This window comes from Haliotis cracherodii, unplaced genomic scaffold (assembly GCF_022045235.1).
Source record: "Haliotis cracherodii isolate W230 unplaced genomic scaffold, xgHalCrac1.p SCAF_14, whole genome shotgun sequence".
NCBI lineage: Eukaryota > Metazoa > Mollusca > Gastropoda > Lepetellida > Haliotidae > Haliotis > Haliotis cracherodii.
In genome coordinates, this window is record NW_027266269.1 from 13778623 (window position 1) to 13793601 (window position 14979).

The window sequence follows — 14979 nt, forward strand, 5'->3', positions numbered from 1 at the left end:
TGTATGTTGACACCCTCTAGGTGCTGGCTTGTCGTAACACCTCCAACGATCAAGCCTAACATGATATTGGCGAGGGGCGATTTGTTTGTGGACTGATTAAAGCATTTGTCGATTACCTCGGTACTTCATTAAGACGATCGAACTTTGCAACGCCAGTAACATACACAACGCAAATGCATGTTTGACATGGATTCACTTGTGTAGACGTTGGACTTGTTTATACAACTGAAACTATTACTTAATTTCAACTGCATATTGATTAAAATAGCACAATGATATTTATATTGATATTATTTGCAATTAGATTGTGACATGTGATGTGTCACGAGTGATAGCTGCCCATGTGTAGAGGTGACAGTGCTGCTTCTTCCACTAAGTGACGTAGCTGTGTGAATCTTTCCTGTGCGCTAGTAGTTTTACGTAATCCACCGGATCTGGGAAGGTCCCGTGTTGTCCCGTGTGTGGATAACGGTTCCACATTCTTGTAATGGTGCTTGGTGCTACACGGAAAAACCTGGCTACAGCTGATGATGATTTCCCCTTCTTGCAGTCGGCCGATGGCGTTGTTGCTCTGGGGATTCCGTCAGTCGTGGCATGTTTTCGCCGTTCACTTGTTATAAGATTATTATCAACAACCTCGGAACCAAGGAAACAACCTCGCAAGGAGACCAACACAATGTCACAACGTCACCAGGAGGCCAACAAAATGTCACAACGTCGAGAGGAGGCCCATACAAGGTCAAAACGTCACCAAGAGGCCCACACAAGGTCACAACGTCGACAGGAGGCCCAGACAAGGCCACAACGTTGTCAGGAGGCCCCTATAAGGTCACAACGTTGTCAGGAGGCCTACATTAGGTCACGACGTTGTCAGGAGGCCCACACAAGGTCACAACGTTGTCAGGAGGCCCACACAAGGAAACAACGTTGTCAGGAGGCCCACACAATGTCACAACGTTGTCAGGAGGCCCACACAAGGTCATAACGTTGTCAGGAGGCCCACACAAGGTCACAGCATTGTCAGGAGGCCCACACAAGGTCACAACGTTGTCAGGAGGCCCACACAAGGGCACAACGTTGTCAGGAGGCCCACACAAGGTCACAACGTTGTCAGGAGGCCCACACAAGGTCATAACGTTGTCAGGAGGCCCACACAAGGTCACAAGGTATTTTAAGTCTGAGTGGGGTATCAATTTAAAACTGAGTGATGATATCTCAGTGGGGAAGTACAATAGGTCTGGACATATAAACACATGGTTAAAGCGTTCGATCGTCACTCCGAAGATCCGGGTTCGATTCCCGACATGGGTACAATGTGTAAAGCCACACCTGTCGTGATGTTGGTGGAATGTTGCTAAATGTGGTGCAAAACCATACTCACTCACTTCACACATGTGCACCGACGTTCCTAATTGGTAAGTAATTTTGAACAGGATGATTACAATACATTGATGATAAGTTCAAATAGCACAGCAAATGTCCATGATATCATCGATGTTAATCATTCACTTGATGTTCTACATAAGCGAATGCTATTTCAACACAGTATGCCTGGCGACACTCAAGGCCAATGCTAACTTCCCTTAAAAATAGAGTAAAAGTTGACAATAATATACTCAACAACAAAAGTTTATGTGACACCAATATTTAAGTGTATTTTTCAAACAAGTAAAGTATTCAATATTGTAGTACATGTATGGAATCAATTCACAAAAACGCAATTGTTACAGAAAAACATACAAAAGTTGACTTTAATGCAAGCCCCATGCTTTTAACTACCCAAGAATGGGTATAAAGACGTGCGTTAACGGGATTCCATAAGCATTGTTTAACATCGTGCTGACAACAACCACTCAGAAAAACAACAAAATTACACAATTATTTAACATTACGAAATTCCATGCCTGTCCGAAAATGAGCGTCTGCAAGCCATTGGTATGCATGACGCAGGATCGAGTCAAAGTGATGTTGCAAGACAATTTAACGTCCACATAAACACCATTTGGTGTTTATGGCAAAGTTGGCAACAGGCGAATGCAGTCAGAGACCACAATGTCCACACTGCATGGCCGTCCAGCGTAGACGCTGTCTGCACCACTGTAGACGTGCTTGACGGTGGTTTCCTGTCAAAATGGGACATCTGGCGGGTCTTCTGGCGACAATCTCTGCACATCTGAGGCCAGGGATGCTTCTTTGCAGTCAATGTTGCTGGCTGGAATCGATTTCGTAGGTGTGTTGTTCAAATCCAGTTGTCTTGTCGATTATTGGTTGCGTGTGGCCTGCCACTCCGAGGATGGTCTCTGACTTCATTCGTCTGTTGTTGAGTATAGTTCAGTATATGCTTATGCGAATACACATTTATATTGCATTGTGTAATTTCCGCACTACTGTCACGTCAACACCGTGAATCAATGTGAATGTACTGACAACATGCATTCCACAGCGTAAATGGGTTACCGTGTATGATTTTACGGTGCTTTTAACAATGATATAACTTTATGTTGACGGAAACAGTGTATGCCTCCAGGTAATCGAACTCGGGCCTTCTTCTTGAAGGCCAACGCTTCGAGCCTTCAGCCTACCCAACCGCTCCAAGCTTTAATATAATCACTGATTTGAATCGTCAATACGAATAAGGGTCACTGTCGGCTGGAAAACAATGCCTTGAGAATGACAACAATACATACAATATACACAAAAAAGTCATCCACTAAATCTGTCTTAGGGCTAACACAACTTCTCGTGAACAGCATCTTCTTCTTGCATAAGTGCTACAGTGGCGCGCGTGTCGAGTTGCATACTGGAAGGAGTAGCAAGTGCAATGGCTGAGAAATGTTGCATGTAAAGCACAAGCTGAACTTGACCACGTGGCCGTGTCTGTCACACAAGTAGAGTTACATTGCTTATATTATTCATTGTATCATTGATTCGTGTTCGTGTTATCGTTGATAAGTGGTTGTCGTAATTATGTAATTTTCGTCGTTTTTCGGTGGAACACCAATTGTCTTTGGCTTGGCTTCCCAACATTTGTACAAGAGAAAGCAACATTTCTGCAAACAAAATATTGAATAAAGCGGCGTAAACTCTACTCACGCGTTCAGGTAAAACCCCACCCCGGAAATGCCACGACTGCAACCTGAACAACGCGAGAGAGCCATGGGTGTGATTCAAATGGGAGCCACCCATGCCTATATTGCTAGAACTTTTGATTGCTCCTGTGTTGCGGTAGATAACCTGATGCAACGTCACAGAGAGACCGTTACAGACAGTATATAAGAGGTACACAGCATAATGCTCCAGTCGATTTCAGAACTTTGAATGAAATGGACCTATGTGTAACATATTCAAGATGGCAACCATAAAGCTGTGCAAAAAAAATGATCATAATGTAAATATTATTTATTTCAGCAAATATACGAATCAATTTCTTGGACGCAGGCTTGATATTTTGCCAAAGTTTGCCATTTCAAGTTGAATTTCAGATTCTTTAGTACAGCTACTAGTTAAGGTGAATTAGCAGGGGGCACCACCGAAGGTAAAAAACGAATTCACTTACTAACATTTAATCCATACATAACTTAGCTACTTAAGTTTCCAATTTACAGAAAACGTCCAAATGCGAATCGTCCAAATCGTATATGAATGGCTTGAAATGAACAGGGACCGTGCATTCACAGAAATAAATTATATTCCAATTTTTTACTTAAGATTCTCTTACAGAATACCCAAGTTGGTATATATGGAAATGTCCCACCTTGTAACAATGTCATCACCATGATTATGTGTCTTTTGAGGTTGAACTGTTGTGACTGAGACCAACATCTTATACAATCGGGAACAACTCGAAGACAGCTTTGACATCTCAACCTAAACGGAAACGTATCCCCAGTGATCCAGAGCCAGTGTGCATCATACGTGTCTGAGCAAAGCCAAAGATCCTGATGAGAAGATGGAAAAGCTGAAGGAGTGATCAAGCGTAGAAGGATGGCAGAACCTCCAGAAATGCCAAATCAAATGGAAGTGTCATGTACAAGCCTGACGGCAGTTCTGGAAGAAACCCATGGCTATCACAGAGAATATTATCAGCGTTTTACAATGAACCTTGACAGTTTGTAACAACCTGAAATTGAATCTTAGAAACTAGCTGGCCACCCAATTCGGCGTTCATCCTATGAGCCCATCATCTTCCAGCCTGACTGCATCTTTTGTACTTCGTATTCATTAAAGAAATTCAAGTCAAAAGGAAGCTGGACAACAGAAGGCATCACAAACTTCAGTCGGGATGGATGGCAGCATGTCATTGAAGTAGCTCAACGTCAAAACGATGAGCATCTCCTGCTGCAGCTCAGAGGGAAGGACCTATTTACCTGTGAAGCAAATATCACAAGTCGTGCCGAACTGGTTACATACAGATTCCTGAGAAATAGCGGAGCTATCAATCGTCGGAAGTTATCAACAGCAAGATACTAAAAGAGAAGAAGATCTACTAAAGGTGTATACCAATAGTCTTCAGGACACTGCACACCCAAACCCAGACTACAGGAGTACCAAGCTAAAGAAGAAAATTGTCACATGGGACATTTCCAATCATTCATCGTGTACAACAGATTGATGTTGACTCAGCTGTACGAAACGCCTACCAATTAGGTTCGACTGCCACGCTTGCACTTTTCGTCTTTAACTTGTTACTCCAGTAGTCTTCGCTTTTAGGTTCTTGCTGTTGATAACTTCCGACACTGATATCATGGCTTTCTTGTGTGCCTCTTCTAATTGATGCTGTCTAAGGTGTTCCTATGGTTGAGAGCTCCGACATTTCTCAGGAATCTGCATGTAACCACTTCGGCACGACTTGTGATATTTTGCTTCACAGGTAAATAGGTCCTTCTATTTCTACAACAGCTGCCACATGGTGTCCTTCATCAGCATGACAACGACAGCGACCACATCCTCCAGCCAACCAAACAAGAACTGTCCCAGACCCTCATCAGACGACTTACTTTATCTTTGTGTTGAAGACATTTTGTGTGTCTTGTGGCAGAGGCGGTTACTACACGCTATCAATGTGACGTGTCATTTGAATTTTAGATATGTGTATCCTTTTGTCCAATTCGTTGAAAGCTTGGTTTTGCTACCTCACCTCAAGTGTCATGCCAATATCTACTGCTGTATGACTGTCATTTTACATGTTGATGTCGTTGAGAGTTTGATCTTTGCAATACATTTTACTTCATGCATCTATCTTTTGTGGTTTGCAGACTATGGTAAAGGTGTTTGGGGCTGTCAGTGTAATGCAATGCTGTATTTGACTACATACACGGCCAGATGGGGATATGGTGTGGGGAAGTGTTGCATATTTCCTTGAATACAACGTTAATGACTTGTTATTGAACGTGAGCGATTGTTTATGTACTCTGCCTATTGTCCATGATTCTGAAAGCTCGAGTTTTGTACCACACCCAACTTTGGGGGGCTCTGACGTCATTCTCGGTCGCGGTATGATTGTCATTTTCAGTGTTGATTATGTTGATATATTGATCTTCGCAATACGCTTTACTTCATACATGTATGTTTTGTTGTTTTTGAGCAAGAGTGATTTCAAAATCTGGTAAAGTTTCTTTTGAACGTCAGTTTATATAGTTTCAAATCAAACCGCTCTCTCACTTAAAGAATGTCTCGCGGAGGAGAGGTCAGAGTAGATACATTAGTCGGTGTCACTATCGCTTTCCATGACAATCCGGCGTCTTTTGACTGGGACCGGGCTTGGAGGTTTAACGAGGTTATCGTTATGTTTCCACCAGTAATGTTGCCAGCAAACACAGTGTTGACACCACCAGAAACAGTTATTATTTGAGACCGCTGACTGTGTTGTCTACTGTCGATTTGGACATTACGCTCTGCATGACGGGAGTTTCATCAACAAGCTGGGATGTCACAGTGTGGGATGGTGTGTTTCGTGAAATGATGTTGGATATTTGCTTGTGCTGGTCAGGAATAATATGGTAGTAATTGTTCACAGAACGGATGTTCTTGTGGCCAGTTATCTGCATTATTTGATTTGGCGGAACATTATTGTCATTCAACTTATGCGCAAGCTGTTTGCGCGCAGAATGATTTGTGAGTCGTTTCAATGTTTGGAGACTGGCGGCACCGCACATATTTTTCATGAGAGAGGAAAGTTTGTTTTTCCCAATACGATAGCGGATAAACCACTGATCGCCAGGTCTAGGCATACCTAAAGTGTATGTGCCGATGTGAAAGGGATCGTCATCTCGACAGAAGTTGAGTGGACGCGTGGAGGCATACAACTTATACCCCTGCGCCGAGAGGGATCAGCAACATTAGCCCACATTTTGGGCCTTACGTCTCGACAATCACGAGGATTCTCACCGGACCTATTCTTTTCTTGCCTCATAGGCAATTCAAGATATTCGTGATATTCTCCATCAACATGCAATGTGATGACCCCCAACACAGGATGTAGTGATCATTGACACCTCTTAACTCGAAATGGATTGTGTTGTAGAGCCATAGACACTTTATTATGCTTATTGGATTACTGATTTCAGTGGATCCGGACTGACACAGGGACTCGAGCTCTTCATCACCAATCGTGTCGGCTCTCCTTGGTAAGTTGCCACGCCCTTATGTTTTTTGTTCAACTTTTCTCCCCGTGAAAATTCTAAAAATGTCGTGAGTGAATAGCCATACTCCCTTCGTTTCAGTGATCTCTCGATGCTGCTCTGAAAACCCGTGAGACTGTTTGGTTCATAATTTTCCCCATTTTTTTCTGAACACAAATGAAAAAAAGATGTGTGACTAGTTCGTTTGGGGGGATTTTATGCATTTGGCGAGTTTCATTTTTGACTTTTAGAAAGTAATCGAACGGTTCAAATCGTACAAAAAGTTCTTGGCTGTGTTTTTGTTTTGATTGTCTAGGATCACACCATCGATCCTGGCGTCCTCAACAGCCACAAATCTACCTTGGGCATCTTTCGGCTTTTGTGTTCGTCGTCTGCTTTGCCGTGCTCGACGACGGCGTTTCGATGATGAAACATTTTCACAGGGAAGTTTTGGTAATCGGCCTTTATCACAGTCAAATTCAAATTCGATATAATCAACCTGTAATATCCATTTGTCGGATATCACTGAAGCACTTCTCTTTCTATCTATTAAAACATTGTCTCCGACATCAAAGGTCTACGTTACTCTTCTGCATTGTTAATAACGTTTGGAATTTGTCCTTCCTGCATGTTAATCTATCCAACAATGATATTCTTAAGTGGGCACCAACTGACCTCATGTTATTTTTTCACATTTCGTTTGTGTACTGAGGGAACCCGACAAATCAAAAAGTTAGATGAGAATAATTTGAAATGTATATTATTCTGTTCACGGAAATGTTCGTTAAAATATACTGTCGTCTGGTTTTACGTTCCAAAATTAATTGGATATGTCCTTAAATATAATCTGTTTGGGTCAAATACACATGGTTTGGCCCCTACTTTCAGAAGAAACCAATATGTATGTTTTGAAGCACTGACATAAGAACCAAAATCTCCTTGCACATAATATAAAACCCGTGAATTTATCCAGTTTAACAAACTGTTACACTGGTGTTCTGCATGTCTGGAAAAGTCAAGTTCCAGTGATTTCTGGATGAAACGTTGTACAAATGTCCAAGCGGCGTTGTAGCATGTTGATTTGTTCCCCTTGGCGGACAACCTTTATGCACCACGTGTTAACTATCATAGTCAGTATCCCGCTCCGCATCAGTGCCACCTTCACATCTCCTGCTATACACACCGGGACATCATGATCAGGAGTCTAGAAATCTAGATCTCTTGATTACATTGTTAATTTTTAATGAAAAAGATTGAGGATTCATCAATCCTGAAAAAAGATGAACCGAGCAATTCATGCTCAGCGCGGGTTATGATTGTTAAAAACTTGTTAATAATTATATTTTTTGTTCCAGTTTATGAAACTTTTGAAGGATGGTTTTGTCAATAATTTCTCATCAAAATATGGTTAAAGTTTCATGGAACGATAAAGAGGCGCATAGGTTATCTGCATTTTTGTGCATTTATTCAACCAGAAAGTACGACCATGTACTGATGAGCTTGTGAACATCCATGAAAACTAATCACGTTGCGTGGAGCACTATCGAATACCGATACTCCAGATAGGATTACTAGCTGTTGTGTATACTGTATCTTTGTGAGTGTTGTGTACATGATTTATATCAGGGTGTGTACCTGGTGTATAGCAGGGTGTGTACATGGTGTATAGCAGGGTGTGAACATGGTGTAAAGCAGGGTGTGTGCATGGTGTATAGCAGGGTGTGTACATGATGTATAGCAGGGTGTGTACATGGTGTATAACAGGGTGTGTACATGGTGCATAGCAGGGTGTGTACATGGTGTATAGCAGGATGTGTACATGGTGTATAGCAGGGTGTGTACATGGTGTATAGCAGGATGTGTACATGGTGTATAGAAGGGTGTGTACATGGTGTATAGCAGGGTGTGTGCATGGTGTATAGCAGGGTGTGTACATGGTGTATAGCAGGGTGTGTACATGGTGTATAGCAGGGTGTGTACATGGTGTATAGCAGGGTGTGTACATGATGTATAGCAGGATGTGTACATGGTGTATAGCAGGGTGTGTACATGGTGTATATCAGGGTGTGTACATGGTGTATAGCAGGGTGTGTACATTGTGTATAGCAGGGTGTGTACATTGTGTATAGCAGGATATGTACATTGTGTATAGCAGGGTGTGTACATGGTGTATAGCAGGGTGTGTACATGGTGTATAGCAGGGTGTGTACATGGTGTATATCACGGTGTGTACATGGTGTATAGCAGGGTGTGTACATGGTGTATAGCAGGGTGTGTACATGGTGTATATCACGGTGTGTACATCATGTATAGCAGGGTGTGTACATGGTGTATAGCAGGGTGTGTACATGGTGTATAGCAGGGTGTGTACATGGTGTATAACAGGGTGTGTACATGGTGTATAGCAGGGTGTGTACATGATGTATTGCAGGGTGTGTACATGGTGTATTGCAGGGTGTGTACATGATGTATAGCAGGGTGTGTACATGGTGTTTTGCAGGGTGTGTGCATGATGTATTGCAGGGTGTGTACATTGTGTATAGCAAGGTGTGTACATGGTGTATAGCACGGTGTGTACATGGTGTATAGCAGGGTGTGTACATGGTGTATAACAGGGTGTGTACATGGTGAATAGCAGGGTGTGTACATGGTGTATATCACGGTGTGTACATGATGTATAACAGGGTGTGTACATGGTGTATAGCAGGGTGTGTACATGGTGTATTGCAGGGTGTGTACATGGTGTATAACAGGGTGTGTACATGGTGTATAACAAGGTGTGTACATGGTGTATAGCAGGGTGTGTACATGGTGTATAGCAAGGTGTGTTCATGGTGTATAACAGGGTGTGTACATGGTGTAAAGCAGGGTGTGTACATGGTGTATTGCAGGGTGTGTACATGGTGTATAGCAAGGTTTGTACATGGTGTATAGCACGGTGTGTACATGGTGTATTGCAGGATGTGTACATGGTGTATAGCAGGGTGTGTACATGGTGTATAACAGGGTGTGTACATGGTGTATAGCAGGGTGTGTACATGGTGTATAGCAAGGTGTGTACATGGTGTATAACAGGGTGTGTGCATGGTGTATAGCAGGGTGTGTACATGCTGTATTGCAGGGTGTGTACACGGTGTATAGCAAGGTTTGTACATGGTGTATAGCACGGTGTGTACATGGTGTATAACAGGGTGTGTACATGATGTATTGCAGGGTGTGTACATGGTGTATAGCAAGGTGTGTACATGGTGTATAACATGGTGTGTACATGGTGTATAGCAGGGTGTGTACATGCTGTATTGCAGGGTGTGTACATGGTATATAGCAGGGTGTGTACATAGTGTATAGCAGGGTGTGTACATGGTGTATAGCAGGGTGTGTACATGGTGTATTGCAGGGTGTGTACATGATGTATAGCAGGGTGTGTACATGGTGTATAGCAGGGTGTGTACATGGTGTTTTGCAGGGTGTGTACATGATGTATTGCAGGGTGTGTACATGGTGTATAGCAAGGTGTGTACATGGTGTATAGCAGGATGTGTACATTGTGTATAGCAGGGTGTGTACATGGTGTATAGCATGATGTGTACATTGTGTATAGCAGGGTGTGTACATGGTGTATAGCAGGGTGTGTACATGGTGTATAGCAGGGTGTGTACATGGTGTATTGCAGGGTGTGTACATGATGTATAGCAGGGTGTGTACATGATATATAGCAGGATGTGTACATGGTGTAAAGCAGGGTGTGAACATGGTGAATATGAGGATGTGTACATGGTGTATAGCAGGGTGTGTACATGGTGTATTGCAGGGTGTGTACATGGTGTATAGCAAGGTGTGTGCATCGTGTATAGCAGGGTGTATAGCAGGGTGTGTACATGGTGTATAGCAGGGTGTATAGCAGGATGTGGACATGGTGTATAGCAGGGTGTGTACCATGTGTGTATAGCAGGGTGTGTACATGGTGTATAGCAGGGTGTGTATACACTGTTTCTTTCATGCTGATTGGCTGAAGGGGTAGTCACGCGATCTGATAATTGGAATTCACACCCTTGTGAACGAACGAAAACAGTTCACACGATGTGAACAATTTTCGTGTGTGTAAAATTGATCGTGTGAACTTTTGCCGGAACTACTTCCCGAGGTTTATCCGAATTCTCGATCGATGTTTACGATCAACTGGTTTTTCTATTTTACTTTTAATACTTTTATTTATCAGCAATATAATCAATTTAGTATTTTTGCCTGGTCTTGTAACATTTCATCTGACTTATAAGTAATAAATGTTTTGGTTCTGGTGATTGATGTCGTCTAGCTGCTACATGAAACAAATGGATTGTCCTTGTGGTCATTTGGATATGGAATGGCTATCTTTCAGTAGTAATAACGCAAGTGAAGAAAATTAGTTCTGTTAAATTACTGAGGTGAACGAAATTGATTTATTGAGTGATAGTGACTTTGATGTCTTGTTTTCGGAAATGACAGGAATCTAGCACCAATGAAAACAATGTCGTACCCTGCTCAGATGTGGCCGCTGACACAGAGCAAACGCGACTGCTCCTGATCAATCCCAAACTAATTATCCTCCTTACCAAGCCACGACAAAATTACATGGTTTATATGAAAACTTTATTTGGCCGCAAAAAGTACATGTTATTTCAAGTGTAGGCCGCAAGACAGTACATGCACGAAAAGTATAAAAGTTGAAATAAGAATAAAAAACATATAGGTTTAGTACACAACAATTGGCCTACAAGGCCGATCCTAAAAACAATAAGCTCCAACAACCAGAGCGTCAAACAAAGACAAACATGAATTGAACAAGGTGAAATGGCTGACTAATAATGAAAATAGCTAAGCTTAATTACATGCCAACAAATATAAAGTATGCTTACTGAAACCTTTGTATGCGAAATTACCTGAGACATATGGGAGGAGTGTACAAAGCTGAAAATTTGGAAAAAAATGATTTAAAAAATGATTAGGAGTGAAAAGTGCGGACCGCACGTGCGCTGCGCTTTTATCGTCCTTACGGAGTGCTCACGCGGAACAGCATGACGGGAGAACCGAAACACGGATATTACCGGGACGACACGAACGATTGAAAGTCACGGTCGTCGGTAAACAGGAATTTTGCCTTTAAGCAAAATATAACTAAACCCGATTTACTATCGTATCGGAAAAAACCCCAAAGATTTTGAGAAACCATAAAACATAAAAAGTTAAGGAAAGAAACTAAAATTTTAAAAACAAAACAAAACATGCCTACCTGTTTTATCTATTTGTCATTCGAGACGATAAAATATCCGTAGACGGAATTAGAAATCTACTCTTCCGGTTTCAGAGCAGTCGGTTCAGTCCCCACCAGTCCATTCCGCATCGTCCGAATTGGTTTGCGATTATCCAAACACAAGCAACACATTCATAAATCGATAATATTCCCAATTTGCTAGTGTCATGAGGGGGTTCACGCGTTGGGGTGTTTTTCATAACTGCTCCATAAACGTCATTTTTAACAGCAGTAAGTATACATTTCATCCTCATGTTCCCGTTCGACCGAAATGGACCTCTTAACAAACTTATGTGACGTCATATATAAATCCGCTCTTGAAGGTTGACCTCGCCTCGGTGCATTGAGGTCATGTTTATATTTTTGCTCAACTTCCTGTTACCTATTTTTAAGATTTGATTTATCCCAAATATTGTTTGTAAATTTGTTCAGAGAATGAAATTATGCTGACATATTTCTAGATTATATTGTATATATTCAAAGAACTATTTTTCTTTGCGTAACTGAGTGGCGAAACGTATGCGACCGAGGACCGGCAAATACGGACAAAATAACATTGATGAAGTGTTCTTCGGCGAAACCAGAGGACTTCAAATTTAAGCACACATTTTTACGATATTATTCGGCGAGACCAGTAAACTACAAAGTATGAAATAATAAGAATTGAACGTCAGTTTGGACAAAATGTGTACATGGTGTATAGCAGGGTGTGTGCATGGTGTATAACAGGGTGTGTACATGATGTAAAGCAGGGTGTGTGCATGGTGTATAACAGGGTGTGTACATGGTGTATAACAGGGTGTGTGCATGGTGTATAACAGGGTGTGTACATGGTGTATAGCAGGGTGTGTACATGGTGTATAGCAGGGTGTGTGCATGGTGTATAACAGGGTGTGTACATGGTGTATAGCAGGGTGTGTACATGGTGTATAGCAGGGTGTGTGCATGGTGTATAACAGGGTGTGTACATGGTGTATAGCAGGGTGTTGTGCATGCTGTATAACAGGGTGTGTACATGGTGTATAGCAGGGTGTGTGCATGGTGTATAGCAGGGTGTGTACATGGTGTATAGCAGGGTGTTGTGCATGCTGTATAACAGGGTGTGTACATGGTGTATAGCAGGGTGTGTACATGCTGTATAACAGGGTGTGTACATGGTGTATAGCAGGGTGTGTACATGGTGTATAGCAGGGTGTGTGCATGGTGTATAACAGGGTGTGTACATGGTGTATAACAGGGTGTTGTGCATGCTGTATAACAGGGTGTGTACATGGTGTATAGCAGGGTGTGTACATGGTGTATAGCAGGGTGTGTACATGGTGTATAGCAGGGTGTTGTGCATGCTGTATAACAGGGTGTGTACATGGTGTATAGCAGGGTGTGTACATGGTGTATAACAGGGTGTGTACATGGTGTATAGCAGGGTGTGTACATGGTGTATAGCAGGGTGTGTACATGGTGTATAGCAAGGTGTGTACATGGTGTATAGCATTGTGTGTACATTGTGTATAGCAGAGTGTGTACATGATGTATAACAGGGTTTGTACATGGTATATAGCAGTGTGTCTACATGGTGTATAACAGGGTGTCTACATGGTGTATGGTTTCCGTGAAGATTCCGGGGTAGTATAGGTCTTCAGCAACCCATGCTTGCCGTAAAAGGTGACTATGCTTGTCGTAAAAGGCGACTAACGGGATCGGGTGGTCAGGCTCGCTGTCTTGGTTGATGCATGTCATCGATCCCAATTGCATGGATCGATGCTCATGATATTAATCACTGGATTGTCTGTTCCAGACTCGATTATTTACAGACCGCCGTCATATAGCTGGAATATTGCTGAGTGCGGCGTTAAAAAAACAACCAACCAACCAACATGATGTATGGCAGGGTCTTTACATGGTGTATAGCAGGGTGTGTACATGATGTATTACAGGGTGTCTACATGGTATATAGCAGGGTGTCTACATGGTGTATAGCAAGGTGTGTACACGATATATAGCAGGACGTGTATATGATGTAAAGAAGGAATGAACATCAGCCTCTAGTTTGCTACATGACCAATTGTCTGATGTACTGTTTTGTACATAAAGCAGTTAAATATACCAAGCACTGCTGTTGTTAACATTTCACTCTAAACAGCATATGTTTACAGCAATGTTACATGTGAACTTCACAGCAGTACACTATGATATGATTGCTGTGAGTGGAGTAGCGTTCCAATTGTGAAGTCGGTGTATCAAGTAGAATGTGTCATGGCGAAATAGTTGCTGAACTTCCATCTATATATGAGGAAGGCTGCTACCAGCACGACCAGCACAACGGACCCCAGCACGATGATGACGATGCCGTAGTCGGGGAACCGCTCTGAAATGAGACATTGTAATTATATATCATCATACATTAATTTCACATGGTTCATAGTGGAAAGACGCAGGATAAAAGTCAATGATACAAGAAGCAGTTTACCTCGGTCAACTTCCATCACCCTTTTCGATTTCAATTTTACCTCTCAGCAACTCACGGCGAGGAAAAGCGACAGCTTCTATTCCCAGGGCGACATCTGTGCTCACAGAAGGAGCGTTTAACTTTCGTTGTTCGTTTGTCGGACACATGGTTCTATCAAACCCACACTACGTCTTCATCGTAGCTCTCCCTTCAGGAAGACACGTGGTACTACAAACCCACACTACGCCCACACCGCAACCTTCCCTTCAGGCAGACACGTGGTACTGTACTATCAAACCCACGCTACTGCTTCATCGCAACCTTCCCTTCAGGCAGACACATGGTTCTATCAAACCCACACTACGTCTTCATTGCCATCTTCCCTTCTTGGAAACACATGATACTATCAAACGTTTAACCGACACCAAGTTCACATCACAACCTTCTCTTCAGGCAGACACATGGTACTATCAAACCAATGCTACTACTTCATCGCAACCTTCCCTTCATATAGAAACACATGATACTATCAAACCCACACCAAGTTCACATCGCAACTTTCCCTTCAGGCAGACACATGGTTCTATCAAACCCGCACTTCTATTTCATCGCAACCTTCCCTT

At 42.4% G+C, this 14979-nt stretch overlaps 2 protein-coding genes across 8 annotated transcripts in view; one reads left to right on the top strand and one right to left on the bottom strand.

Annotated features, from left to right (window-relative positions):
- The first annotated feature begins 487 nt into the window (after positions 1-487).
- On the top strand, positions 488-985 carry LOC139460233 (uncharacterized). The gene has a single exon (XM_071241740.1). It carries the CDS (start codon positions 488-490, stop codon positions 983-985), a length of 498 nt encoding a protein of 165 aa, XP_071097841.1.
- Positions 986-11228: 10243 nt separating this feature from the next.
- The window catches only part of LOC139461014 (atrial natriuretic peptide receptor 1-like), a 34059-nt gene continuing 30308 nt past the window's right edge, over positions 11229-14979 (bottom strand). For all 7 annotated transcript variants that reach the window (XM_071242490.1, XM_071242492.1, XM_071242491.1 and 4 more), the window contains one exon: positions 11229-14275. In XM_071242490.1, the coding sequence (XP_071098591.1) occupies positions 14148-14275 (128 nt within the window). In that variant the 3' untranslated portion in view covers positions 11229-14147. The remainder of the gene's footprint in view (positions 14276-14979) is intronic.

Coding starts and splice junctions, on each gene's coding strand:
- LOC139460233 (XM_071241740.1), top strand. CDS start 488: ATGGTGCTTGGTGCTACACGGAAAAACCTGGCTACAGCTGATGATGAT.